Genomic DNA, 27,466 nt, shown 5'->3' with positions numbered 1-27,466 from the left:
TGCAGTGTGCCTGCTGATTTGAAGGCTTGCAGCAGGCTGCAACAAGATGTTCCACCTCCTGATTGGTGTCTGGTCAAAGAAAATGATGGCATGCCATCAGTTTTGTGTGAGAGGTCCTCCAGTGTCGGTGATGTAATAAGCAAAGGACCTCCTGATGCAGAGCTGCTGGAATCACAATGCAGGGAGGGAACCCTTCCATTAACAGGAGAATAACATCATCCAAAAGAGAGGGGCATTGGTATAGTGCATTAAAGTTACCAAGTGGGTCCAATGCCAGACTCAGAACTCAGTCAGGCCATACCTGTCGTATCATGCATATGGCCTGCCAGAGCACCGGGTCTATTGCCACATGGGAACTGGTAATGCAGAAGCCATGCACTGTGTACCTTGCCTCTGTATCCAGCTGAAAACAAAGCAGCTCTTCCTAGTCAAATGAGGGGTCAGGGCCAAGGGGAGGCGAGATAAGACATCTACTTTCTAATGTTATGATGGGGGATAAAAGTGCATCTCATAATTGTAGTAGGATAAGAACAAAGCCCAGTGCTAAAGATGATGAATGGCTTTGCTCAGTAAGGACACTGGTGGGATAAACAGGGAAACGAAGGGCTTATAGTCAGTAATTAAATGAAATTTAGCGCCATAGAAGAACATGTGAAATTTTTTTAAGCATAGACAATAACAAGAGCTTTTTCCACCTGAGAATAATGTTGCTGAGCCAGGATGAGGGTTTTCAAGGCAAAGGTGATAGGCTGTTTGGAGCCCTCTGAATAGCAATGGACCAGGAATGTCCTTAGCCCATTGTTGGATGTGTCTGTGGCCAGAACCAGATGCTTGCTGGGTTGAAATGTTTTAAGACATGGTGTGAAGAAAAGACTATCATTAAACTGCACATAATCATGCCTACAAGCTGCAGACCAAACTAAAGGAACATGTTTCCAAAGCAACAGATGGAAGGTGTAGTTGGTAGTAGCTGCTCTTGGAATAAACTTGTGATGTACGTAACTTCACCAAGGAATGCCAGAAGTTATAGATTAGACAGAGCAAACCTGTAATAGTTGCTATGTGTTGGTGTGTTGGGTACGTGCCCTGCTGGGAAATTTCATGATCCAAATAAACAGTGGAAGGCTGGAAAAAGTGAGACAGTTACAATGATATCACAAAGATAGCTAACACAGTGAGGGACAACTGTCATAACCTGATCTAAAAAAAGTTTAACCATTTAACTGCTGTGGATGAGTTATCTTGTCATGCTCCACCATTCTCCAGGTGCTGAAGACATATTCAAACATGGCCCCTGAGTTTCCTTAAAGCAATACTGACATGTTTACTCATCCTGTTCCGTCATCCTATAACTGCTGCAGACAGATTACTTCCATATCTTGGTGAATTGAGATGCGTTGATTATTTACCATACAACATACATGCCTCTTTACATGCCATCATTTGCAAAAAACCCTGTTTTGATATCTTGACCCATTTATGAAGTATGACAATTGTTATGACCACATGATTTGTTATGTGCAGGGATGGAAATGGGTGTGTCTTGCACAACTGTCCACCAGATATAAAAATCAATAACTCAAGAATAAAAAGAGATATCATTCTGCCCTCAATTTTAAATAAAATTTTGATATCTTATTTACATTGCATACATTACAATGTACAAGCTAAATTCAACCATACACAATGTGTTTTTACCTCTGCAAACTCTTTAAAATTTGGTGTGATGTTTTACTTAATTTGATGTACAGCCAGCAAATCCATGTGGACCGAACTTGGAGCCTCACATGTGATCATTGAATGGATATAAAAGTCAATAATTTGAGAACAGAATGAGACATCATTCTGCTCTCAATTTTAAATAACATTTCAATATCTTATCTATGTTTCATACACTGCAGTGTATCATCTAAAATCTTTCAAATTTCATGCTGTGTTTTACGTAATCTGATGCAGTGTGGTAACAATGATGTGGGGGGAAAAAAAGAAAGAAAGAAAGAAAGAAATTCAGTTCTTCATTGAGTTAAGTAATCAGACGGTAAGATGGGCAAAAAACAAATTTTTGTCTCTCAGCACAAGCACCAGCATTTGGAGAGCAGTGCAGCCATAACAAATTCATTCTTGGCACACAATGTAGTGGCGAAAGGGTTAAAAATGGCAGGTACATTGGGGAACCCAAAAATTAACCACTGATATTGATAAAGACGGAAAGACATATATACCATAAGCAACTGTTTTGATTCCTCATCCAACAGAATATGAAGGTACTTCTGGCCAACTCAAGTTAAAAAAAAAAAAATAAAATAAAAAATAAAAAAAAAGAAAGAAAGAAAATTGACGAATTGACCCCAACCAACATTGAGAGCAACTGCTCCAGGTCAGGCAAGGGGTAAGTAGCTATGACTTACTGTGCATTCATAATGACCTTGAAGTTGGCATGCAACCATAGCTGACTTGACAGCTTCTTGATGGTCATCAAGGGCATAGCCTGTTCACTATTGATGTTGAGTGATCTACCTCTGTCTTAACCTGGTTACGTAAAGCTACCAGCACCAGTCACACCCAAGAAAATGAGGACAGGCAGAGGGTTTCAGGATGGTGTGTGCCATGAAATTGCTTGCACAACTTAAACCTGTAGCAAACAGATCAAAAAACTCTCAGAACACAAAGAATCCAATTCATGATAAGGCAGTTGATAGCATACCAGATGCATCGCACCCATAATAGAAGAACCAAAGCCAGTGAAGGCATCTAACCCAAACAAATTTTCAGTAATGACATCCTTGACCACAAAATATGTAATAGAATTGACAAATGACATGTAAATTCCTTTGGTCATGAATTTGTCAAAAATAGGAATCTAGTGTCTGTTATAGCTTACCAATTGACACTCAACAAACGCCAGCGGTGCGGTCCCAAGCCTGGCGTATGTCTGGCAGTTGAGCAGGAACATGACATCCCCCCATGTTGACTTGTCATATTAATGGCTTATCCATCACCTGCACTTCAATTAAAAGTTTGTTCCAGACTGCAGACAACAGCGAACATAATGACAAAACAGTATGAATATCAACTTCCAGTGATTCCAGCAGTGACTCCTGGGGAAAAGGTGAGGGGTGGGGTTTAGAGATTGACATACCACTGTTATGTGACTTTTGTTTTATGCCTTGATTGCAAGAGGACCACCACTTGGGGTAGGCCACCTGCTTGTGTTGTGTGAAACAAGAGGGGCATGTAGGAAGTGGTGTTCACTGTTCCTGATGTCTGCATTGGCCCGGATTGCTTGTTTGTACTGTGGCTATCTCTGTGTCCTGCAGCATACTAGCCTCCATGCACTGAGGCTGCATTCTATGAACAATGGCAAAATCACTCCAGGTCTCTAATTTGTGGCCCAAATCATGGGAGACCTTGAACAACTGTGCAATATTCAAAATCTCTTCCAGCTTAGAGTCTTCAAGCTGAAGGGCACTTTGATTCACCTCTTCATCTGGGGCTGAATGAATGATATAATTTCAGACCTTAGTGTCTGCATAAGACTCGTGAGGATTAGTCCTGATGAACCTACACTTATGACTCAGGATGCAGAGCTGGCCACTTAAGTGCAATAAGGTTTCTGCAGCTGTTTGTGACATTGGTTGAATTTCACAAGTGCACGGATCAGATGCCTATACTTGTGGTGATAGGAGGACAGGGAACTACACATATCATCAAATGAAAACAACTCTGGTTCCTGCAGATAAGCTAATTGGTACAGTAACTGATACCCATGAGGAGATATCCAGAATAAGAAAAAGAGCTCTATAGACCCCTTAGCCAGTTGCTTGGAACACCACAAAATGTTGACTAAGCTACTTCTCATTGGTGTCCTAATCTTCCAACAATTCATCATAGGGTGGGGACAATGGTGGGTGAGCAACTGGCAGTGGAGTATGGCTCAGTGTAACCAGCAACCATTCGAATATGGCCGTATGCTCCTGCTGTTGTTGCTGAAGTGACTTGAGTAAAGCATTTGTGGAAGGGCCCAATGCAGGAAAATCACAGAAATCAAAACATGCAAAAATTCAACCCTCACCTGTTGCTACTTGTGTTCTAACTAGAAACCCAAGGAAACACATGGTCATAAAAGAAATAAAAATTTATTGGATCATCGAGTGACACAACCAATGCAAGTAGTGAGGGTCATGGAGTGACAGGAACAAGAACACAATGCAAACAGTACTCATGTACCAAATACATTCACACCTGAGGGCCCGGGGGCACATGCTGATCTGTATGAAGATGCTATCCTCATTAGGTGTCTTTGGTGTTGTGCTGTGCACATATGGTGAACCAGGTGATGGTGGCCAGTGACTGGTCTACCCATGGAGACTGCCTTTGGTAGTTGCCGTTTGAATGTTAGCCCCCCGCTATGCTTGCCATAGTGGCCCGACTTATGTCAGATGTGGGCAATAGGTGTAGTAAATGGCAGATTACTACATGAGTGAGAGTATATGGAATGATGTGAAGCAGCAAATTTTGATTTCACAGATGTCGAGGGATGTGCACTTTGGAACTGAAAGCATTAATTACCGTTATTGTCTTGCTTTCATTTCATAATAAAGTTATTGTTTTAGTTTTTTAGTTTCATCCCCTACTCAACTTGAATCTAACCCACACTTGGCTGCAGATATGCAGGTGATGCAAAAATGTTTTTGAGCAGTTTATTTCAATTCCTGTGAGACTGTGTAACCTTGCAAGTAGATTCTGAAACTGCCCGTCATCTTGGTATGAACTTTATAAATTCCTCTTTGCTTTCTTATTTCCCTATCCTGGTTTTGTATTTTATAGGGCCTTCATTTTTTCCTTGGTGTTATATAATTTGAGGTCTGTGAGAACTTAGGTTGAAGTGACTGGTTATCTCCTCAGAAATTATTGTGATCTTGAGGTTCCTGATTGTGTGATGTCCAAACAACACATTTTGTGGATGAGTATTACATTTGTATCTTCAGTTACATAATAATTTATATAAGTTTCTCTTTGAGTCCTTTAAAAATGCCACAAAATGTTATGTAAGTAGTACATGTGTACTAAAGTATTTAAATAGCCAAATATTGCTACTTCTGTATATATTTATTAGAAAAAAATTGTTTTGTACAAATGAAAAGGAGTAGTCTGCCTCATATAATCAAAATATTACTAGACTACACACATACAATATACCCTCATTACTCTGAAATCACATAAACTGAAAACTTGGTACTAGCTGTTTGATCCCTGTCAAATTGCATTGAAAAATCTAATGCTTAAAGTGAATGTTGAACAATTCATACTAAAAACTGAAATATGGTTCCCTCATTACATGTTCCATATCCTGTTCTTCATCTAGCTCAAATAAGTATGTACATACAAGGGGGGACCCAAAAGTAATGGGTATTGGGCTGTGCTGGGGAGGGTGAGTGGGGCAATCCATTGTTCAACCAGGTGTTCGTTATGGTCACACCACCAGAGTCAGCGTGTGATGTTCTGTTGCTGTGAGTGCATCGGTTCACCTGTGAGAGCTTTTTAGTAAAACAATGTTTTCCATTTCAGTAAAAAGGTGTTGGCAGATTGTTGAGAGCAATGTGTGACTGTGAAATTTTGTTTTCTGTTGGGGTAATCACCCGCAGAAACTATTGTAATGCTTAAGACTGCTTATGAGGATGCTGCCCTAAGTAAAACCAGAGTCTACAAGTGGTTTTCACATATTAAAAATGGAGAAATGTCAATTGAAGACCAGCCCTGTTCAAGACACCCCTCAATGTCAAGAAGTGACAAAAATGTCGACAAAATCAATGCCCTCATTCGTGAAGATCATCGCCAAACCATTGATCAACTCTGTGACATGTCTGAAATAACAGAGAGCTCAATTCAGATGATTTCATCTGAAGATTTGCATGTAAGAAGGGTTGCAGCCAAATTTGTCCCTCACCTTCAGACAGATGAACAAAGGGAGCATTGACTTCAGGCATGTTTTTAGCTTCAAAATCAGCTCAAAGAAGACCCTGAATTTTTTTACAAGATGATTACTGGTGATGAATTGTGGTGCTATCGATACAACCCTGAAACAAAGCAGCAATCAAGCCAGTGGAAGAAAAGTGACTCTCCTCGTCTGAAAAAAGGTCGCCAAGTGAAGTCAGACATTAAGAGGTTTTGAAAAGATTGAGGGAGAGTATTTGAAAGAAAAGGACAGATCTATGGCTTACAGGCAACTGGTTCTTCCATCATGACAACACACCGGCCCACACTGCCCTCTCATTTAAAGCACTTTTTGATCAAAAATGGCATGACACCGATTGTCCTCTCCTCTGCTCACTGTGATTTCTTTTTGTTCTTCAGACTCAAAAGGGACATAAAAGGAAAGTGTTTTTCCCTTGTGGAGGATTAAAACAAAAATCACTGGAAGGTATAAAGAACAACCCGATAAGTGAATTTAAAAACTGTTTTGAACAATGAAAGGATCGTTTGAGGAAGTGCATTGTGCTCATGGAGAATACTTTGAAGATGATCAAAATTTCGTGTAAAAATATTAACAAATAAAGATGTTTGATGAATTTCACTTTTTTTCCACACATAGTGCTGTGTCCTAGGGTGTTTTTAATTTGGCACTTTACATAATCATTCCTAATAATGCACTATACTGTAATTTCACAACAGTGGCCCAATTGCTTCCTTGCTGCTACTGTGTCACTTATACTGTGTAAAACACAAGGCAGTGACAAGAGAATGGCTGTACTTCAGACCATGCACAGCAAGTAACAGTCCAGAGAGCTCTTTGTCTGTTTGTGAGTGAACACTAAATGTGTTGTTTTCCTGTTGCTCCATCACTTGCAACACTCCTGAAACAGAAATGAGCTCATAATGCTAAAACTGAACAACAGATTCTACACATGGTTGAAAGTGGAGAGAAAACTAAAACACAACTTGCAGAAGGCTTTCAAATCCTGAAGTATACTTTCTCATCACTAATAAGTTCAAGTCAGAATGTCTGGAAAGCTGTTCATTTAGCACATTGTCAATGAGAGGGAACAGGAACTTCAATCCAAGCTCTCTCATTTGTATAACCAAAGAGATGTGTTTGATATGGATGAAGTCTGCATTCCTATAACTTGATCCCCCCCAAAAAAACCAAATGTCAAGAGCAAAAAATGTCATGAATGAAAATAATAGCATGGATAGACTGGCAGTGATCTTGGGTTGTGATTCATATGGTTCTGTGAAGCTCAAACTATTAGTGATTGGAAAATACAAAAACCCACATTGTTTAAAAAATGTCAGTCTATTCAGTCTGCCAGTTCACTACAAGAATAATAAGAAAGCCTGGATGATCAAATATCTCTTCCGTAGATGGATCTTAAAGGTTTGATGACAAATGACTGTAAGGAAGAGAAATATTTTGTTAACTTTGGATCACTGCTCTGCACATAAGTTTGATGACCAGGAGCTTCTGAACATAGAAGTTGTATTCTTACCAGCTAACACATTTGATGACCTGGAGCTTCTGGAACATAGAAGTTGTCTTTTTACCAGCTAATACCATGAGCTGTATGCAGTCACTGGATTAAGGAATAATCCCTTTAATGAAGCATAAATACATATGCTGATTTGTTAAGTCTATTTTCAGTGCATTCAGACTACAAGAAACAGCTTCACATTGGAATGTACTTGAAAGCTGTTCGCAACATATCTGCTGCTTCAGGTGAAGTTATAACAGACACCAAACTAACTGTTTTAAGAAGGCCTGGACAGTAGCTGATAATGCCACTGAATCTGAACAGGAAACTGATGATCCAACATCTGAACTTATTCATAATGTGTGTGGATGCAATTTTGTATTTTGATGCTGCTGTATACAGGCTTACACCTGGTTGATGATAACAACTGTGCTGCTGAAGAACCAGTCATCATTTCTGCTAATTGTACAAAAGAGAATAATAATGTATTGCTGTCTTCTTCTGAGGAGGTACATGAAGATACGACTCTGCTATCCCACACTGAATTTGAAGCTGCAGTTGCTGTTCTCATCAGAGTTGCTGCCACTTCTGGCATGTCCATGGCATTTCAAGCTGCTCTGTATGTGTTATCTTCAGGTAGTGTCATAACATTATGACCACCAGTCTGACAAACAACAATTAATGGTTTTGTTTTTCAAATTAATGTATAGAGGTAAAATGTGCAGTGGATAAGAATTATCGTAAAACAAAACATGTTCTGATTAACATTAGTGTATTAAAGAACAGTACATTAAAGTGTTTCTTAAGACTGTTTCGTGTTGCATTACTTGAGGCACTAATTCAATGGGTAGAACATTGTTCCATAGTATGTGTGTTATTGTATTGTTTGAGAAAAAATGATGGCAAGCTTTTGACAATATTTACATGTATCTTCTCAATTTAAAAAATGGCAGAAATACTACTGTACATATACAGTGTAGTTATTTCCACTTTTTCTAAGAGGTCATGAAAACAAAGCACCTTCATTCATTGGTACCCATAAAAAGAGAGTATGTGAACTTAATAGTTAAATATTTGTACAAAAAATTTCAGTACTGTGAACTTTCGTAAAGCAAATTGGCTATTTTTTCTCTCAAAATTTGGTTAAACTAGGATCTATTATGTATTGTTGTACTGGTGATGTGACATCTGTAAGAAATAAAAGGAACCTACTATTGGGAGTCTTTCTACAGTCCTTCATGTTTGTTTAGGACATAAACATAGTGATTAAAACAGCTTACTGTGTTCATCAGCTGTCAGACATACACTGAGGTGACAAAAAGTTATGGAGGAGGGAGATTAGTGTTTAACGTCTAGTCAACAATGAGGTCATTAGAGACAGAGTACAAGCTTGGATTAGGGAAGGATGAGGAACGAAATCTGTCATGTCCTATGAAAGAAACCATCCTGGCATTTGCCAGAAGTGATTTAGGGAAATTATGGAGTACCTAAATGTGGATGGCTGGTTGTGGGTCGGACCATTGTCCTCCCGTGTGTGAATCCAGTGTGCTAACCAGTGCACCACCTTGCTTGGTAAAAAAGTCATGGGATAGAAATATGCACATATAAAGATGGCAGTAGTATCATGGAGAAAAAGTATAAAAGGGAGGTTCATTGGCAGGGCTGTTGTATGTACTCACGTGATTCATGTGAAAATGTGTCCTTTGTTATTATGGCTACACAACAGGTATTAACGGACTTTGAACACAAAGTGATAGCTGGAGCTAGATGAATGAGGTGTTCCATTTTGCAAATCATTAGGTAAGTCAACATTCTGAGATCCACAATGTCGATAGTGTGCTGAGAAAATCTAATATCAGGCATTACCTCTCAGCATGGGCAACACAGTGGCTGGTGGCGTTTACATAACAACCAAGAGCAACAGAGTTTTCGTAGAGCTGTCAGTGCCAACAGACAAGTAATATTATGGGAAATAACTGCAGAAATCAATGTGGAATGTATGATGAATGTATCCAGTAGGACCGTGTGGCAAAATTTGGCATTAATGGGCTATGGCAGTGGACAGTCAATGCGAGTGCCTTTGCTGACAGCACGACATCAACTGCAGCACATTTCCTTGACTTGTGACCATAGCAGTTGGAACCTAGACAACTGGAAAACTGTGGCTTGGTCAGATGAGTCTCAATTTCAGTAGGCAAGAGCTGATGGTAGGGCTGGAGTGTGGTGCAGACCCCACGAAGCCATGGACCCAAGTTGTCAAGAAGGCACTGTGCAAGCTTGTGGTGGCTCCATAATGGTGTTGGCTGTGTTTACATGAAATGGACTGGGTTTTCTGGTCCAATTCAACCAATCATTGACTGGAAATGGTTATGTTAAGCTAGCTGGAGAGCACTTACAGCCATTCATGGACCTCATGTTCCCAAAAAACAATGTGATGTTACTGACCCATAAATGTGCATGGTTGGTTTGAAGAACATTCTAGACAATTTGAGTGAATTATTTGGCCACGCAGATTGTCCAACATGAATCCCACTGAACATTTATGGGATGTAATTAAGAGGCCAGTTCATCACAAAGTCCTGCACCAGCAACACTTTCACAATAATGGATTGGTCTAGGAGCATAGCTCAACACTTCTGCAGGGGACTTCCAACAACTTGTAGAGTCCATGACACATCGAGTTTCTGCACTACTCTGGGCAAAAGGAGGTCTAACATGATATTAGGAGGTAATCCATGACTTTTGTTACCTCAGTGTAATATGAGTCCTTTACTTACCACATGTTCCATTCCAGTTATAACGTAAATTTTGTCTGTGTGCTTTACAGATACTTAGCTCTCCTGTACGTGACATGAACCATGGACTATGCAAGCTGGCTGTTGGAGAGGCAACAATATCTGTTGACACATATTCAGACCATAGTTTACATTTAAAAATGTGCCTTCAATGTTTCTTGTTGGAGGATATTCGACCTGATAACAGCATTATTATAAAGAAGTGAGTTTATTTGGTTTTTCACCTCCTATTTAATTTAAAATACAGCTGAAGTATCTGAGAATAATGCATGAAAGATAAAACTTATAAGTACAGCCTAATATCATTATAAACACTCTTATACAAAAAATCAAAGATGGTTTATTATGTAGTAGTTGCCAAGTATTTTGACCATAATTTATTCTCAGATTCAGTGCTTTTTGAAAATGGGGTTGCAAGAATGTCTAGTTTTGTTTCAGTTAATGATTCTTATGATGCTCTCCCGGATTATAAAAGTGCTATGGGCAACTGTAGAATTACACAGAATATCACACTGTATCTTAGGTGAGCCTGTGTGAATGCTTAGTATGGAACTGTTTTGTGGCTATTACATGTCAGCAGCATACTGAAGGCAGTGCAGCCAGTACTTATTTTAGCATTTACCTGCTCAATATGTTTATTCCATTTTAGATTATCTTTTAACTACATACCCAAGAATTTGAATTCAGAGTTAGCTGCTATATATTTCTTGTTTACTGTTACAAGTGGTTGAGAGAAATTTGTATTTTGTGTGGTGTAGAAGCTCATGTAATCAATCTTTCCGGTTTTGGTGATTAGTCTGTTGTTTATAGCGCCATTGCTGAGTTGTTCAGTAGCAAAATTCACAGCTAATATGTTGTCCTCTTTGAATAGTGCAGTTGTGTTATATGCAGATGTAATTGTTCTTTGAGCATCTTCATTCAGGCTCAAGTCACTGCTATACAGGCAGAGTAGCAGAAACCACAGTATTGAACCCTGGGGCACATCTTGCTTGACTGTTTCACTTCCAGATAGAATTTCAGTTACTGAATTGAGTTACTCGTCTGTGTACATCCTGGTGACCTTCTGTATGCAGTTACTTAGATATGATGCAATCCATTTATTTGCCAGTCCTCTGGCATCACACTGTTCAGTTTTTTCAGATATATTTAATGATCCACTATACCTGCCTTTGACAGATCTAGAAATATACCTGTAGTGCATTGTTTTGTATCCAAAAGATCTGTTGTTGTACTAATGTAGTCATATACAGCCATTTCTGTAGGTATGTTGATTCTAAAGCTGAGAAACACTTAGTACCATACACCTTTTTTGTCACTGAAGCCCATTTTTTATGGATAAGTTTTTTAAGTACTAGAGAGAAGCAGGATGAAATTGTGAGAGCCTGATAACTTATCACTTATGTTTTCACCATTTCTTAGAAAATATGTATCATTTTGGAGATTTTCAGTGACTCTGGAAAAGTACTTTCCTGTAAAGAACAGTCACAGAAGTGGGTTAGTGGTTCTGCAATATTATGCATAGAATGTCATCACAACCAACTCCATTAGAATTTTTTTAACCACTGAGATCTTTCACATCATCTTTAGCGACTGTGCTAATTAACATTGACTCTGTGTACATGGGAATTCACTTGTTTACTGGTTGATATTTTGTGTTTGGGTTATTTTTAACCATTACTTCCACTATACTTGGAAACAAGTTATTGAAAGTGGTCATTAAAGCTTCAAGATTAGTTATCATTTAATTGTTGTGTTTAATTTCTATGTTTATGTACATTGCTTTATTTTCCCCATCTTTTTAGTCTGTCGTTTAAGAATAAAGGAACCTTTATCATACTAGAAGTACATTGCATCCTATGTAGCCAATGGAACATTTTTAGTTTTTTTAGTAAAATAATTTCCAGAAAGTGGAAGTTATTGCATCCTATCAATCATTTATTCAAAATAATGGGATCTAGGACTGTAGCACTAATCATGCCTCACAATCCAGTGATAGAGAAATAAAGTTGGAAATTCTTTCCACTGTAATCTATCATGAAACTGTTGGTGGTCTTTTTAAATTTAGTATGGCATACTGAAAAGTAATGCCTCCAGATTTTTTACCTGAAAACCCATAAAGCTTCTTAAAAAAACAAATGTTATTAACATTCTACATTTTTATTCATCATGTCTATATATTTATTTCTCAACATAGCCACCCTGGCAATGAACACACTTCTCCCAATGAGAGAGGAGTTTGTTGATATCATCATTGTAGAAGGATTGATTTTGTTGTTGGAACCACAGCCTCATATCTTCTTGCACTACTACATCACTATCATAGTGAACTTCTTGAAGGTGTACTTTAAGTTTTGGAATCAGATGGGGCCAAATTGAGACTGTGTGGAGGATGATCAATGACAATGAACATAAGGTATCGGAGTGTTGCAAATGTCACACTGCTCATGTATTGTCTGGCATTGTCATGCTGAAAGGTATGGTGCTCCACATGTGGACAAACTCTTCAAATTTGAAACTTGATTACAGCATACTCCTTCACATAGACCAACATAGTTACATTAGGCACTGCATGTTACATGCCACAGTTCAGAGCCCTCTAGCAACAGAGGACTGCAAATATGTAGACATGTGGAATGAAGATATAGAATGTTAAAAACATTTGTTTTATTTAAAAAGCTTTTCGAGTTATCACATAAAAACTTTGGAGGCATTACTTTTCAGCACGCCTTGTATTACTGGCTGCAACTTCCGTAAATTTGGTTTCATTGTAAATGGCATTAATGGTAGTACATAATTAGTTTCAATCAAGGGAAAAATGATCTACACATCACATTATATACGCTGTAGCTGAAATGTGTGTTAATGTCCTGTATGTAAAATTTACCACTCACTTGCCCAGGGAATACCAAGACACTCAGAAGGTCATTACATTTTTATTATATCCTGTAGCTTTTAATGAATTTTTTGTCCAGATGAAATATGCATATAAGTTGGCTTACTGCTTTCTTGCAGTGTGTTACAAATTGAGAGAAACTTGTCGACTTGAAAATCGACATGTCAGAAAATTTCAGTGTCATTTATCAACAGCAGCAGGATTTTTTGATTCCAGTAATATGAAACATAATTATCAGAGACAATATGGAGCTAGAAAAATGTCTCAGATCTACTAATAAATTATCAGAAAATGATCAGGGTTGTATGCTGACTGTTTATATGGAACGACACTTAGTTGAGAGAGGTTGTTGAAGGGTAATCCATTTGGTTTGTTGCTCCAGTTACTTTTATATTGTGCTGAAAATATGCATATTGCAGTGCAAATAAATGTTATATAAAATGTCTTTTAAAAGAAGTTTCCAATGAGTGATGGTGCTTCCTGCTAACAACACAGTTAAATGCCATCATACTCCTCTACCCCCAGACTTGAACATTACCAGTGGTAGCACACTATCATGTGTACAAGAACAGATAAGAAAACATTACAAAACAAAGAGTGATGGAAAGAACTTGTTACCGTACTATTTTGCAGGAGCTGTTCAAAATGATGACTGCCATGATCATGATTCATTGTACAATGGTGCACCGTGGATTGTCTTACATGCTCAAGAATTCCTGGAGATACGTAAGCCCGTCCATACTGTATGACTGCTAATGTGCAACTAACACTGCTAAAAGCAAAACCTGAGACAGGGCTGAGCAGAACACAGTTCAAGTCTGAGGGCAAAGAGGTAAGAGGTTATTTAACTGTGTTGTAAACAGTGGGTCAACAGAAATGTTTTCTTTGCAAACACTACATGCATTTTTTTATATTACATATATGTGGAATGGTATGCAGATATTCTAAGTGCACTATATTCACAAAAGTAACTGTGGTAACAAACCAAATTAATTGCTCTGGAACTCTGTGACAAGCCGCTGTTGACACCAAGGGTTTCTGTTGTTAAAACACTTGACAAAGAGCCCTGATCAGCATTTGAATGCTCATAAGTAGAGTTGAAACTTATCCTGTATGTCTTATACAGTATCTAGAAATCTAAACAAAGTAAGGTGTCAGAAACTCAGTTTCCAATTGCTGAATGGAACGAAAACTATCAAAGAAATATATGGTGCAACCACTTATGCATATATAAAGAAAAAAATAAAACTTCTAAAAATGACAAACTAATTCTGTTTATACAAGCATTGTTTATTAACTATATGTCATTATCTTACACCAGTGCAAAATACTATTGGGGAACTATTATAGCTGACCATCACACATACATATAGATTATGGAAAAAGTCTGCCCTAAATTATCAGATTTTACAGTTAGAAACAAGAGTGAGGAAAAGCAACCACTCACAGTAAATGAAAGGTGAGTAATCCAGAGAAACACATAGCCCCAATTACTAAATTGCATTAGTGTTTGTGTGTTCACTGTTTTTCTGATAGAAATAATTTCTCTCTCTCTCTCTCTGTCTCTCTCTCTCTCTCTCTCTCTCTCTCTCTCTCTCTCTCTCTCTCTCTCTCTCTCTCTCTCTCTCTCTCTTTCTCTTTCTAACTGTAAGTGGGCAACATATATAGGGCAAGACATATTGGGATGCCCCACCTCCTCTGTTTTGTGATTGTTATCAAAATTAATCCTCATTTTGTAACTGCTGCTGTAAGTCACCCATCTTCCTTTGCCTGAATATAATTCCCTATCCCATGCTTACCCCCCCATTCGAGATACCACAATAATTTTCTGTGCATCCAACTGCATGTGAACAGTCGTATCAACATGACTGCGTGTGTGTGTGTGTGTGTGTGTGTGTGTGTGTGTGTGTGTGTGTGTGTGTGTGTGTGTGTGTGTGTGTGTTTATGCGAGAGTGAGTCAGTGAAAGAGTGAGCAAGGAAGACAGAGATAGAGAGAGATTTCTTATCAGTCACTGTGTATGCACCATCCAGGAATCAATTGAGGGCGAGTGGTTGCCTTTCCTTACTTTTATCTGGTGTTGCCATCATGTAAATCCCATTATCAGGATACTATACATAATACCTTATAAATTTTTTTCATCTTATATCATTGTCCTAATGAGTTAAACCAAATGTGAATTCTGAATGAAAATATTTGAAATACAGAAATTCTGCTGCATTACACAGGAAATGCTTGGTGAAGAGTCCTGGTGATTTGTCTTAATGTGTGCGTCTGAAACATTTATAAGTGACATACTTGTTTTGGATCCCTACTTGTTGTGGATTATCAACATATTAAAATCATAAAATTAGGTTCAGGTGGGCAATACACATTCTACTCTTTTATTTTTGTAGAATGTCAGATTATTTTATCATCGCCTCACGTACCAATACAATTCTGTTTTTGCAAACTCATTGCAATTTTAATAGTAATTTACTTATTCCCACAGAAGTCATTCTTATCCATTTATATTTAAAAAATAGAGTATTTGTGAATGTTGGGATAGACCCTCAGTAACAGCTTTACAACAACAGTCTATTATCTTTTAATAGACCATTGCTGGAACTAAGTTGAAGTAACTCATTCAAAACTTTTTCTGCCATAGGGCCAATTTTACCAACAAAAAACAAAATTTAAGTTGCTGAGTGGCAATATTAAACTTTTTTCTAATTATTTTTATACAAATATCTGAAGAATTATTGGGACGTGTTCTGCTGGCTGATAGTAACAGCGATGGAACTTAGTGCAATAGTCATAGCCGTGGTTCAGGACAGAGTAACAACTATCTGTTTGTGTGTGTGATGTACATCTACCTTATATGTTAAATGGATCATTTTTACTGTTGACTAAGCCACATGACTACACCATAGCATTTAAGTGGATTATTTTATTGTTGACCAAGCCAGATGACTTCATTTCTCTTTTCACGATATATATAACTCGTGTTATTACTTCTTCTGAGGAAGACAAGTTTATATGTGTTGAAACCTAGGTGAAGGTGTGAATAAACTTCTAACATGCATCTAGTTGTCTATATGATTCCCATTTTATCCATAATTCTACAGTTGCTGACTGCGGCGTAGTTCAGCATGTCTTTGTATTTTTGACTTTCGCAGTTTTGTAAGGCTCAACAACAAATGTGCATGTCCAAATGTGCAGCTAGGTAACATTATGCACATTTAAACAAAAATAAAACTATATGTTAAAATAACAGTTGTAACTTTCCAATAAATTCACATCATGTGATGAATTATTACGAACTTTTTTGTTCATTTTCATTATGGAAAGACTTCATATTGTTGTTCTGTGTTTTCTTTACCTCATCTGAATTTCTTTACAAGTAATTTGAGCTACTTGTTTTATATGAATGCAGTTAGTAACATATATGATGTAATTCCCTATTAAGGCATTTTGAGCATATTGTATACACTGTACTTTTATGTGTTTTGTGGTCTTGATATTTCATATTAAAAGATTGTGGTCCAATTCCAGCTACGAGTTTTTATCCAGCCTACTCTGATTACCAAACTCTGATAATCTCATGATCAATGTATGTTAAACTTTGAACATTCTTCCCATTGTGAAGAGTCAAAACTTCTCCTTCTTCAATACCTTTTGCTGACCTGTCTGGTCATCCTTGTTGTCTTATATCCCCCCCCCCCCCCCCTCCACCACCATCCACCAACCCATCCCAACCACCTGGCTTAGCTTATAGTTGGCTGTAATTCTTCATCTTTTTCCCCAGTCAAGTCGATTGTTTTAGTACCACAGTTGCCTGACTTTTTTGTGGCATTTTATTCCATGGTGTATCTCTTGTCACAGTTCATCCCTAGCAGCGTCCGATTCTTCAATAAAAAAGCCCTTACATGTTATCTGTCGCTGCATCTTTATATATGTATCTCACACTGTCTGTGACACTATAACAACAAACTTCTTTTCTTGTCAGATATAAAAATTCCTGGCATCCGAAAAACAGTCCATATCACGTATTTGTTTCTCAATAGGCCATCTGTAGTTATTCATGACCATAAATTTTTGTGGAAGCCTCAGAAACCACCACATGCTATAATGAGTGACTTTTTAAATATTGCACAGTTTCACTGTAATAATTCCCTACAGTCTGATGATTTGTTATGTGCTAAAATTACTGTTGCTAAATGGGAAAGTATCAGACTAGTAATCCAAAGGCATGGGGTTCGATCTTCAATTAATATTGATATTTTTTATGTCATTTACAGTACCTTTCCACTCAGGCATTGATTTTTCCAGTGGAATTGAACACTGTTTTTAACTTTAGGTTCCCTACAACTGATGGGATAAGTCAGTTCAAAGGTCATAGGAAGGCAAGGGGTACAACCATAAGATTGTGCCTAGCAGAGCCTTGTAGTTTTTGGGATGAGGACAATTTTGCCTTACTTTTATGCACACAGTGTGTTACAGTACATAACCATGTTTAAATAATAAGAAAAACATAGCCAAAATTTATATATTTTATGTATGAATCTATATATCATCTATTAAAATGAGATTCTAGTGTTGAGACATTATCAGTCTCTCTCAGAACAGATGCAAATAACCATTAAGACAAGAAGAAACGGGCAGTCCATCTCTAAACATTTATGCATCAACTGTATGCCACTGGCCCCTGAGCAGACAGTATGAATACTATGTGAATGTCTCTGATGTGTGTTCTGAGATATTATATTGACATTAAGTCTTTTTAATGCAGAGTGTCTCAAAAGAAAGTTTATATTTGAAGAGCTGCCTACGCATGTGCAACGAATTGGAGGATTGTAATGGATACATTCATTGCTTGCATGGATTTTATAAATTCAATCAATATGGAGCACTTCTCTAGGAGTGGACTTTGAATTCTTTCTGTGAGAATTTTACAAAAATGTGATTTGGCAATTGTATTGTGGAGGAAATTTCGCAGTGGTCATGGATTGTATAATGTAAATGTTCCTCCAAGTGATCCCCTCATCCGAAAATGGATCAGAATGTTTGAGGAAACCAGTTCAACACTGGACAAACTGAAATCCAGGTGACCAAGGTAATCAGGAATGGGCAAATCTGTAGAGAGTGTAAATTGGTCTGTTCATGACAGTCCTAACTTCTCCATTCATAAGCATGCAAGATCTTTAAATGTGTATAGATCATCACTGCAGTGAATTATGTGAAAAGACTTTAAACTGCACCCTTACAAGATCCATTTGGTTGCAAGAATTAAAGCCTTAATTTGCCAGACATAGGCTGCAGTTCGTTAATGATGTGACTGAGTGCCTTTCATGTAATAACATTCAGTATTGACGGCACTCATTTTCACCTTAACATTCATGCCATAAGCAAAATCACTGCTACTGGAGTGCAACAAATCCCAAATAGAAGCATGAGAAAATACTTAATTCACCAAAAGTTATTGCTGGGCCCATGATGTTGGCTCAAGGAATAAGTGACCTGTACTTTTTCAAGGACGAGAGTGGTCGTGCAGTACAGTGAATGCAGAACATTATGTGATGATATTAAATGATGTTTTAGTGCCTGAGTTGCAAAACTTTTCTGATTATCACCACAGAAAATGGTTGTAGCAAGACAGAGCCACAGCACATATGTCCAATGTGTCTATACTGCGAGTTCATGAAATTTTCCATGCCAGATTGATCTCCAGGAGGGGTGACATAAATTGGCCCCCATGCAGTCCAGATTTGAACCCCATGCATTTTTTCTTATGGGGATATGTCAAATGTAAAGTGTATGTCAAAAATAATTCAACTTCTCCAGAGCAACTGAAAGAATAGATCTGTACTGAAATGGCAGCCATCCCAGTGTCTACACACCAAGCAATCATGCAAAATTTTGTTCACCACTTTAATGAGTGCCATAGGTGTCCTGGATTGCATTTCAGTGACATTAAGAAGTTAATTCCTAAACTGTTTATTTCAATAATAAATAAAGATTTTGTTGATAGACTTCAAACTCCTTTTTTATTTTGACACGTCAAGCACAAACTTTCTTTTAAGACACCCTGTATAAAGGATGCACCAATTTCATAGGTGCCTTTGCGCACTTGTGGTTTTATTGCTTATGTGAATTATAATTTGTACACCTATATACCTATAAGAGGGAAATTAAAGATTAAATGCATATAACAGCATACATAGTTCAAACATGATTGTTACAAGGCACACAATCTTATAACACATGATGATCTACAATACATAATCTATGTTGGTAGTGTAGGTTCTGGTAATAAAGCTATCAAAGGGCTTATAAACACAGTTTTGTATTGCATACTATTATTTTTAATTGCACATGAGTGACAGAATACAATAAGGCTAGTTCCCTTTCTTTTAACATTTTAAATTTCATTAGTCTTGCGAAAAATAGCTGAATTTTGTTTATTGTTTGCTCATATACTCCACAAACAACCCTGTTAAATTCTTTTTCTAAAAGAAATTTCTTCAGTGTTGCAGGCAAGATATAGTGATTTTTGAAGCTTTGTAGGTTACTTCACAGTCCTTTTACTAATTCAGTAGTGGAGTATTGAAGTCCTTTATTCAAAAATTTGTAGCATATGTGTGTGACAACTTAACTAATTTTTGTATCTTGCATTATAAATGTGTGATATGATTAGTTTCCAGTCCTCTGCAATATATATATATATATATATATATATATATAGGGATTTTTAAACCTTAACACAATTTCTGTAAGATATGTTATTCAATTTTTTGCAGTATGATCTGAATGGCTTGTTACTGGTAATGTGAATTTTTTTTTTCATTCCTGTCATGGTGGAATTTCTCCTTACAGTGACTCCATACTGTGTGTATTGTCCCATCAGACCATGACAGACATTACACAAGTTTTTTATGCATAATTAACCTGTTAAACTATAACTATTGAAATCTTACTTGAATAAGCAAAGTTGGTTGTATTCTTTTTGTGCTGCAGAGAAAACAAGTTTTATCAACTAAATTAGTGGAACAGCATGAGAAGATATTCACTTACATACACATACTTTCTGTGCCTGTACTGATGGGCTCATATTTTAGCATTCATATGCCATTTTTTACAGCAAGATTTATTAATTTTACAGAATATTTCAGTCTCATGGTGGTGAAATGAAAATGGAAAGCAGCAATATATCAGTTTCCACCCCACCAGTCATAGATATCAGTTACCATCAAACACAGGGTGGTGATCGGTGCATTAATGTACTAGTGGAAAGAACTCGACTCAACTTCTCTGTGCCATTTTTTGTGAACCTAGGAAGGTTTATTTTGGATTCACTTCCTGGAGAGAGACCAGCAGATGGAGGTGTTGTTAATCATGGTTATGTAGGTGACCTTGGAAGTCAGGTAGGTGTTTCACGCCTCATTGTTTAAACAAGTTCTATTTAAGGAAAAATAGTTACTGAGTAATTCTAATGCTATAGTTGCATTTGCAGGGTTTCATTACACCATTACTCCAATGTCTTTTACATCACAATTTTACTATCTAAAATATTCATTTGACAGGCTGAAATTAGTTGGGGACAATATGCACCACAGCCTCAGAACATTACCAATGAGTAACCAACATTATCGTTCTGAAAACTTTAAAAAGTAGAATGATGTCTTTAATTTATGAACCATAGTTTAACTCTTTGAGAAAAAGATGATGCAAACAAGGATAATGGATTTGATATTATGGCATGAAGCAGTCACACTAAATACCATGGGTCAATTCAGGGACAAAAATTATATATGTAACTTACCAAACGAAAGTGTTGGCATGTTGATAGACACACAAACAAACACAAACACAAAATTCAGGCTTTTGCAACCAACAGTTGCTTCATCAGGAAAGAGGGAAGGAGAGGGAAAGACAAAAGGATGTGGGTTTTAAGGGAGAGGGTAAGGAGTCATTCCAATCCCGGGAGCGGAAAGACTTACCTTATATATATATATTTTTAAAAAAAAACAAAGATTCTGTAACTTACCAAACAAAAGCGTTGGTATGTTGATAGAGACAATAAAAAACACAAACACACACACAAATTTCAAGCTTTCGCAACCCAAGATTGCTTCATGAGGAAAGAGGGAAGGAGAGGGGACGAAAGGATATGGACTTTAAGGGAGAGGGTAAGGAGTCATTCCAATCCCAGGAGTGGAAAGACTTACCTTAGGGGGAAAAAAGGACAGGTATACACTCGCGCACACACACACTCACATATCCATCCACACATGTACAGGCACAGGCAGACATATGTAAAGACAAATGGGTTGGGAAGAGATGTCAGTCGAGGTGGAAGCATGTTGGAAATGGTTCACTTTCATAATTCTGTGACGTTTCTTTTTGTGTGTTACATATGACAAACTGTTTAGTTTCACACTCATCATGAATGTGTGTTAAGTATACTGCAGTTTTAACTAGGCTGCATGAATATGAGAGCATATGGAAAATATCTTCACGCACAGTGAAGCTTACAACAGAGGCATCTCAAAATCTGTTAATTATGTTTCTCTGAAGTGCTAAGAACTGATATTCTGTTACCACATTCCATGTATACATTATAAAAAAATTAATACTTATCTGTAGGAGAGAAGCACTCCATATGCTATACTTCCTACTTCATACAGGTAGCAATAAACATGTCCCTATTTTGTTGTTTCACATTAGTGTTAGTTTTCAGAATAAGTTTATACTTACATTTAAAAATGGAGTATTAGAGTATCAAAAAGTTATGAATATATAACTGCACATGAACTACAGAACAATTAACTACTTAAATGAAACCTTCTCAGATGATTAATCCATGTTCTGGGCAGCAGTTTATCTTAGAATGCAGCCTTTTGTGTGAAATATTTGCCATTTGGATTGCACCAAAGTTTCATCTAGCCAGTACCTCTATTTTCTTTCTAGTTCCACAACAGCTCTTTTGAATACTGTATTCAGGTAGTATTTTTTCTAAAAAGTATATAGCTAAGATCATCCTGTTCACAGTGTAGGAATTGCTTAAAAATTGAAAGCCTTGCGCTATATTGGAGTGTGCATTGAAACAAACCTTCACAATAAGTGAAAGCTGTACACCAGACCATTCTTAAATTAACGTATTTGCTCTTCATGGATGATAAACTATCATCTGTGTCATTACAGTCACAAGAAAAAATTTAATAAGCTACAAAAAATGTTCACATACTGATATTATTAGCTTTAAATAACTACTATAGCTAACACTGTTGTCTATTCTCCCCTCCAATGCATCTTTGCCACACCGCTGGTTGTGGGCTACACAGTGAGGAGGTGTAATATTAAATATGATGAACTTCACCATGTCTACCCACAGACCCCCCAACATCACTTAGCTGAAAGCCAATAAAGTGCAGGGATTGTAATACTTTGCCAGCACTCTGACATGTATACAATGTTTACTAACTCTGTAGTATTCTTATAGGGAAAAAAACACTCTTTCATCAAGTCAAAGAGAAATGTTATAACTTCAGAATTTTCATCAGTACATTATTGTTATACCACCTACAACTTCACACTTTGAAATATGACATTTATTGCCCTTTATCAGTTTCTCACACAAAAATTGTTTTATGGTTTCACGTATTTAGTGCTTAACACTTTCATTGCTGTGAGCATGTGTACACCTCCTGCTATGCCATTCCCCAGGTGTTGTGGACGTGTATAAAGGTGCCACTTGGATTTTCCTATAGTGCTATGGAGTCTGAATACGTCCTGAGCTGCCGACCTCTCACTGGTGCGGATGAGTTGCTTCCACATATCAGTGAATAAAAAGGTTTTCAGTGTTTATTGTGAAACTTATGTGCCTTATTTCATGCCATAATTTGCAGAAAACCTCATTTTGATATCTTGCATTATTTATAAGATACAACAATTGTTATGACCTTATGGTTCCTGATGCACAGGGACATGAATGGGTGCATTGCGAGCAGCCATCCTTTGAATATAAAACCCAGCAACTTGAGAATGAAATGAGATGTCCTCCTGCAAATAATTTTAAATAAGATTTCAATGTCTTATATACATTTCATTCACTGCAATATATGAACTAAAATCAACCACATGAAAAGTTTACGGAATGAGTTTTTTCCTCTGCAAAATTTAAAATTTCAGACAATGTTTTCCTTAGGTTGATGCAACACAGTATCTATGTCATATAATGAAAAGAAATTCAGTCCTTTATCAAACAAAGATATCAGACTCTAAAATGTGAAAAAATTAATTTTTTTCACAAAACAGTTTTCTTAAAAATGGATGATACATGTTTCATAGCAGCCGGCAAGTCTGAATGGATGGAACAGAGCATGTCGTGTCCAACTGTCCATCGCATATAAAACCGAATAACTCAAGAATGAAATGAAATATCATTCTGCTCTATATTTTAAATAAAATTTTGATACCTTATCTACATTTAATTCACTGCAGTGTGAGAACTGAAATCTACCACATGCAAAGTTTATACCATGCATTTTTAAATCTGCCAACACTTTAAAATTTCATGCAGTTCTTTACTTAATTTGATGCAGTGCAGTAAATATGCTGGATAATGAAAAAGAATCAGTTCTTTATAGAATGCAAATATCAATCTGTAATATGTGGAAAAATCAAATTTTCACACCTGTAGTTTTCATATTGGCCATAATGTCTTGCCTTAGCACAGACAATGTTTTACTTAATTTTTTGTAGTGCAGTAAGTGTGATGGATAATGAAAAGAAATTCAGTTCCTTATTAATTGAAGATATCAGACTGTAAAATATACAAAAAGCAAATAATTTTTATCCTATATTAAAAAAAAAATTGGATGATAAGTACATCATGTCCGCCAGAATGCCATCTCTCAGCTCAGATACTGGCATTAGGCAAGCAGTACAGCCATAACAAAAGTATCCTCAGCACAGAACACAAAGAGGTCATCTATAGCAGTGAAAAGGTTAAGGATGTTCAGTAGCCTACAAGTACAATTAATTTATTTATTTAGTTCTTAATCTTATCTTGAGAGTGATTAACAGAGAAATTGAACAACAGTAGTCCTGCATTATCACCATGAAGTTTAACTAACAACACCTTTTTATTATTAATTGCTCTCCATGCTTAATAACAGGAAATTATCAGTTTTTGAAATTATCTCTTTAGCCACAAATTCAGCCATATAATAATAATAATAATAAAGTTAAAATAGAAGGAAACAAAACCAAACATTCAACACAAACCAAAAGAAATTTTACCAGACAATAGATAACACACACATTAAAATAGACAATGCACCAAACATAACAGACATGGAACACTTCTGGAGCAACATATGGTCATACCCGGTACAACATAACAGGCATGCACGGTGGATACAAGCAGAAACAGACACATACATGATGATACCACAAATGCCTGAAGTGATAATTTTGCAACATGAAGTCACCCAAGCAATTAATTCTACTCACAATTGGAAAGCCCCTGGAAAAGATAAAATAGCAAATTTCTGGCTAAAGAAGTTCACCTCAACACATTCACATCTAACTAAGTTATATAACAGTTACATTGCAGACCCATACACATTCCCTGATACACTTACACATGGAATAACTTATCTGAAACCTAAAGATCAAGCAGACACAGCAAACCCAGCTAAATATCGCCCCATAACATGCCTACCAACAATATACAAAATATTAACTTCAGTCATTACACAGAAATTAATGACACATACAACACAGAACAAAATTATAAATGAAGAACAAAAAGGCTGTTGCAAAGGAGCACAAGGATGTAAAGAGCAACTGATAATAGATGCAGAGGTGACATATCAAGCTAAAACTAAACAAAGGTCGCTACACTATGCATACATTGATTACTAAAAAGCTTTTGATAGTGTACCCCACTCATGGTTACTACAAATATTGGAAATATACAAAGTAGATTCTAAATTGATACAGTTCCTAAACATTGTAATGAAAAATTGGAAAACCACACTTAATATCCAAACAAATTCAAATAATATCACATCACAGCCAATACTGATTAAGTGTGGAATATACCAAGGAGACTCATTAAGTCCTTTCTGGTTCTGCCTTGCTCTGAACCCACTAACCAACATGCTAAATAATACAAATTATGGATACAATATTACTGGAACATACCCACACAAAATCACACATTTGCTATACATGGATGATCTAAAACTACTGGCAGCAACAAATCAACAACTCAACCAATTACTAAAGATAACAGAAGTATTCAGCAATGATATAAATATGGCTTTTGGAACAGACAAATGTAAGAAAAATTGCATAGTCAAGAGAAAACACACTAAACAGGAAGATTACATATTGGATAACCACAGAGGCTCCATAGAAGCGATGGAAAAACCAGATGCCTATAAATATCTAGGATACAGACAAAAAATAGGAATAGATAATACAAATATTAAAGAAGAACTAAAAGAAAAATATAGACAAAGACTAACAAAAATACTGAAAACAGAATTGACAACAAGAAACAAGACAAAAGCTATAAATACTTATGCTATACCAATATTGACCTACTCATTTGGAGTAGTGAAATGGAGTAACACAGACCTAGAAACACTCAATACACTTACACGATCACAATGCCACAAATATAGAATACATCACATACATTCAGCAACAGAAAGATTCACATTAAGCAGAAAGGAAGGAGGAAGGGGATTTATCAATATCAAAAACCTACATTATGGACAGGTAGACAATTTAAGAAAATTCTTTCTAGAACGAGTAGAAACTAGCAAAATACACAAAGCAATCACTCATATAAATACATCGGCTACACCACTGCAATTTCATAACCACTTTTACAACCCTTTAGATCACATAACATCAACAGATACGAAGAAAGTAAATTGGAAAAAGAAAACACTACATGGCAAGCACCCGTATCATCTAACACAGCCACACATCGATCAAGACGCATCCAACACTTGGCTAAGAAAAGGCAATATATACAGTGAGGCGGAAGGATTCATGATTGCAATACAGGATCAAACAATAAACGCCAGATATTACAGCAAGCATATTATTAAAGATCCAAATACCACAACAGATAAATGCAGACTTTGCAAACAACAAATAGAAACAGTAGATCACATCACAAGCGGATGTACAATACTAGCAAATACAGAATACCCCAGAAGACATGACAATGTAGCAAAAATAATACATCAAAAGCTTGCCTTACAACATAAACTTATAAAACAACACGTTCCCACATACAAGTATGCACCACAAAATGTACTGGAGAATGATGAATACAAATTATACTGGAACAGAACCATTATAACAGATAAAACAACACCACATAATAAACCTGACATCACACTCACCAATAAAAAGAAGAAATTAATACAACTAATCGAAATATCCATACACAATACAACAAATATACAAAAGAAAACAGGAGAAAAAATTGAAAAATACATCCAACTGGCTGAGGAAGTCAAGGACATGTGGCATCAGGATAAAGTTGGCATTATACCAATTATACTATCAACTACAGGAGTCATACCACACAATATACACCAGTACATCAACGCAATATAGCTACATCCAAACTTATATATACAACTGAAGAAATCTGTAATTATTGATACATGTTCAACTACCCGAAAGTTCCTAAATGCAATATAACATATACCGTACAGTTAAAAGGAAGTCACGCTTGATCAAGGTCCGCGTCACTTTCCGTTTTTGACCAGACATAACGTCTGAGAAAAGAAAGAAATAATAATAATAATAATAATAATATTTATTCAGCATCGAATAATCAGATACAATCCCAAGAAATAATACAGTTTCAGGACATCATACAGATTATTCTTCTGAATACATCAGTTTATAAATTACAAACTAAAGATTTGTTTGTATTAATAAATTTTACATTTTGATGGATTTTACATTTGGTAGTATACAATCACAATTTTTACTAATATTGTTTTTATCAACATTATATTAGTTGTAGGTTACTTAAAACTATGAGCTTGACATACTTATGAAGCACTTTTCATACAGATATAATACTCGTCTAGGGAATAAAAAGGGTTTTCAATTAGAATTCTTTTTAGCTGATCTTTTAATTTGTTAGTAGGAAGGGTTGTGAGACTGTTTGGTAGGGCATTGGCTAGCTTCAGCCCAGCATGAAGGGCATTTTTTTCATATAAAACTGTTCTGTGGCTATTTACATGGTATCTGAGATTTGCCTTGTATCGTACTGGTGCGGGTCACA

The 27,466-nt window shown here is 36.6% G+C and overlaps 1 protein-coding gene across 1 annotated transcript in view; it reads left to right on the top strand.

Annotated features, from left to right (window-relative positions):
- The window catches only part of LOC124722880 (vacuolar protein sorting-associated protein 13A-like), a 752,258-nt gene that overhangs the window by 323,801 nt on the left and 400,991 nt on the right, over positions 1 to 27,466 (top strand). Inside the window, exons 27-28 of the mRNA XM_047248017.1 lie at positions 10,297 to 10,466; positions 20,297 to 20,558. Coding sequence (XP_047103973.1) covers positions 10,297 to 10,466; positions 20,297 to 20,558 — 432 coding nt within the window. The remainder of the gene's footprint in view (positions 1 to 10,296; positions 10,467 to 20,296; positions 20,559 to 27,466) is intronic.

Source organism: Schistocerca piceifrons, chromosome X, assembly GCF_021461385.2.
Source record: "Schistocerca piceifrons isolate TAMUIC-IGC-003096 chromosome X, iqSchPice1.1, whole genome shotgun sequence".
Classification (NCBI taxonomy): Eukaryota; Metazoa; Arthropoda; class Insecta; order Orthoptera; family Acrididae; genus Schistocerca; species Schistocerca piceifrons.
This window is presented reverse-complemented; position numbering and strand designations above follow the sequence as displayed.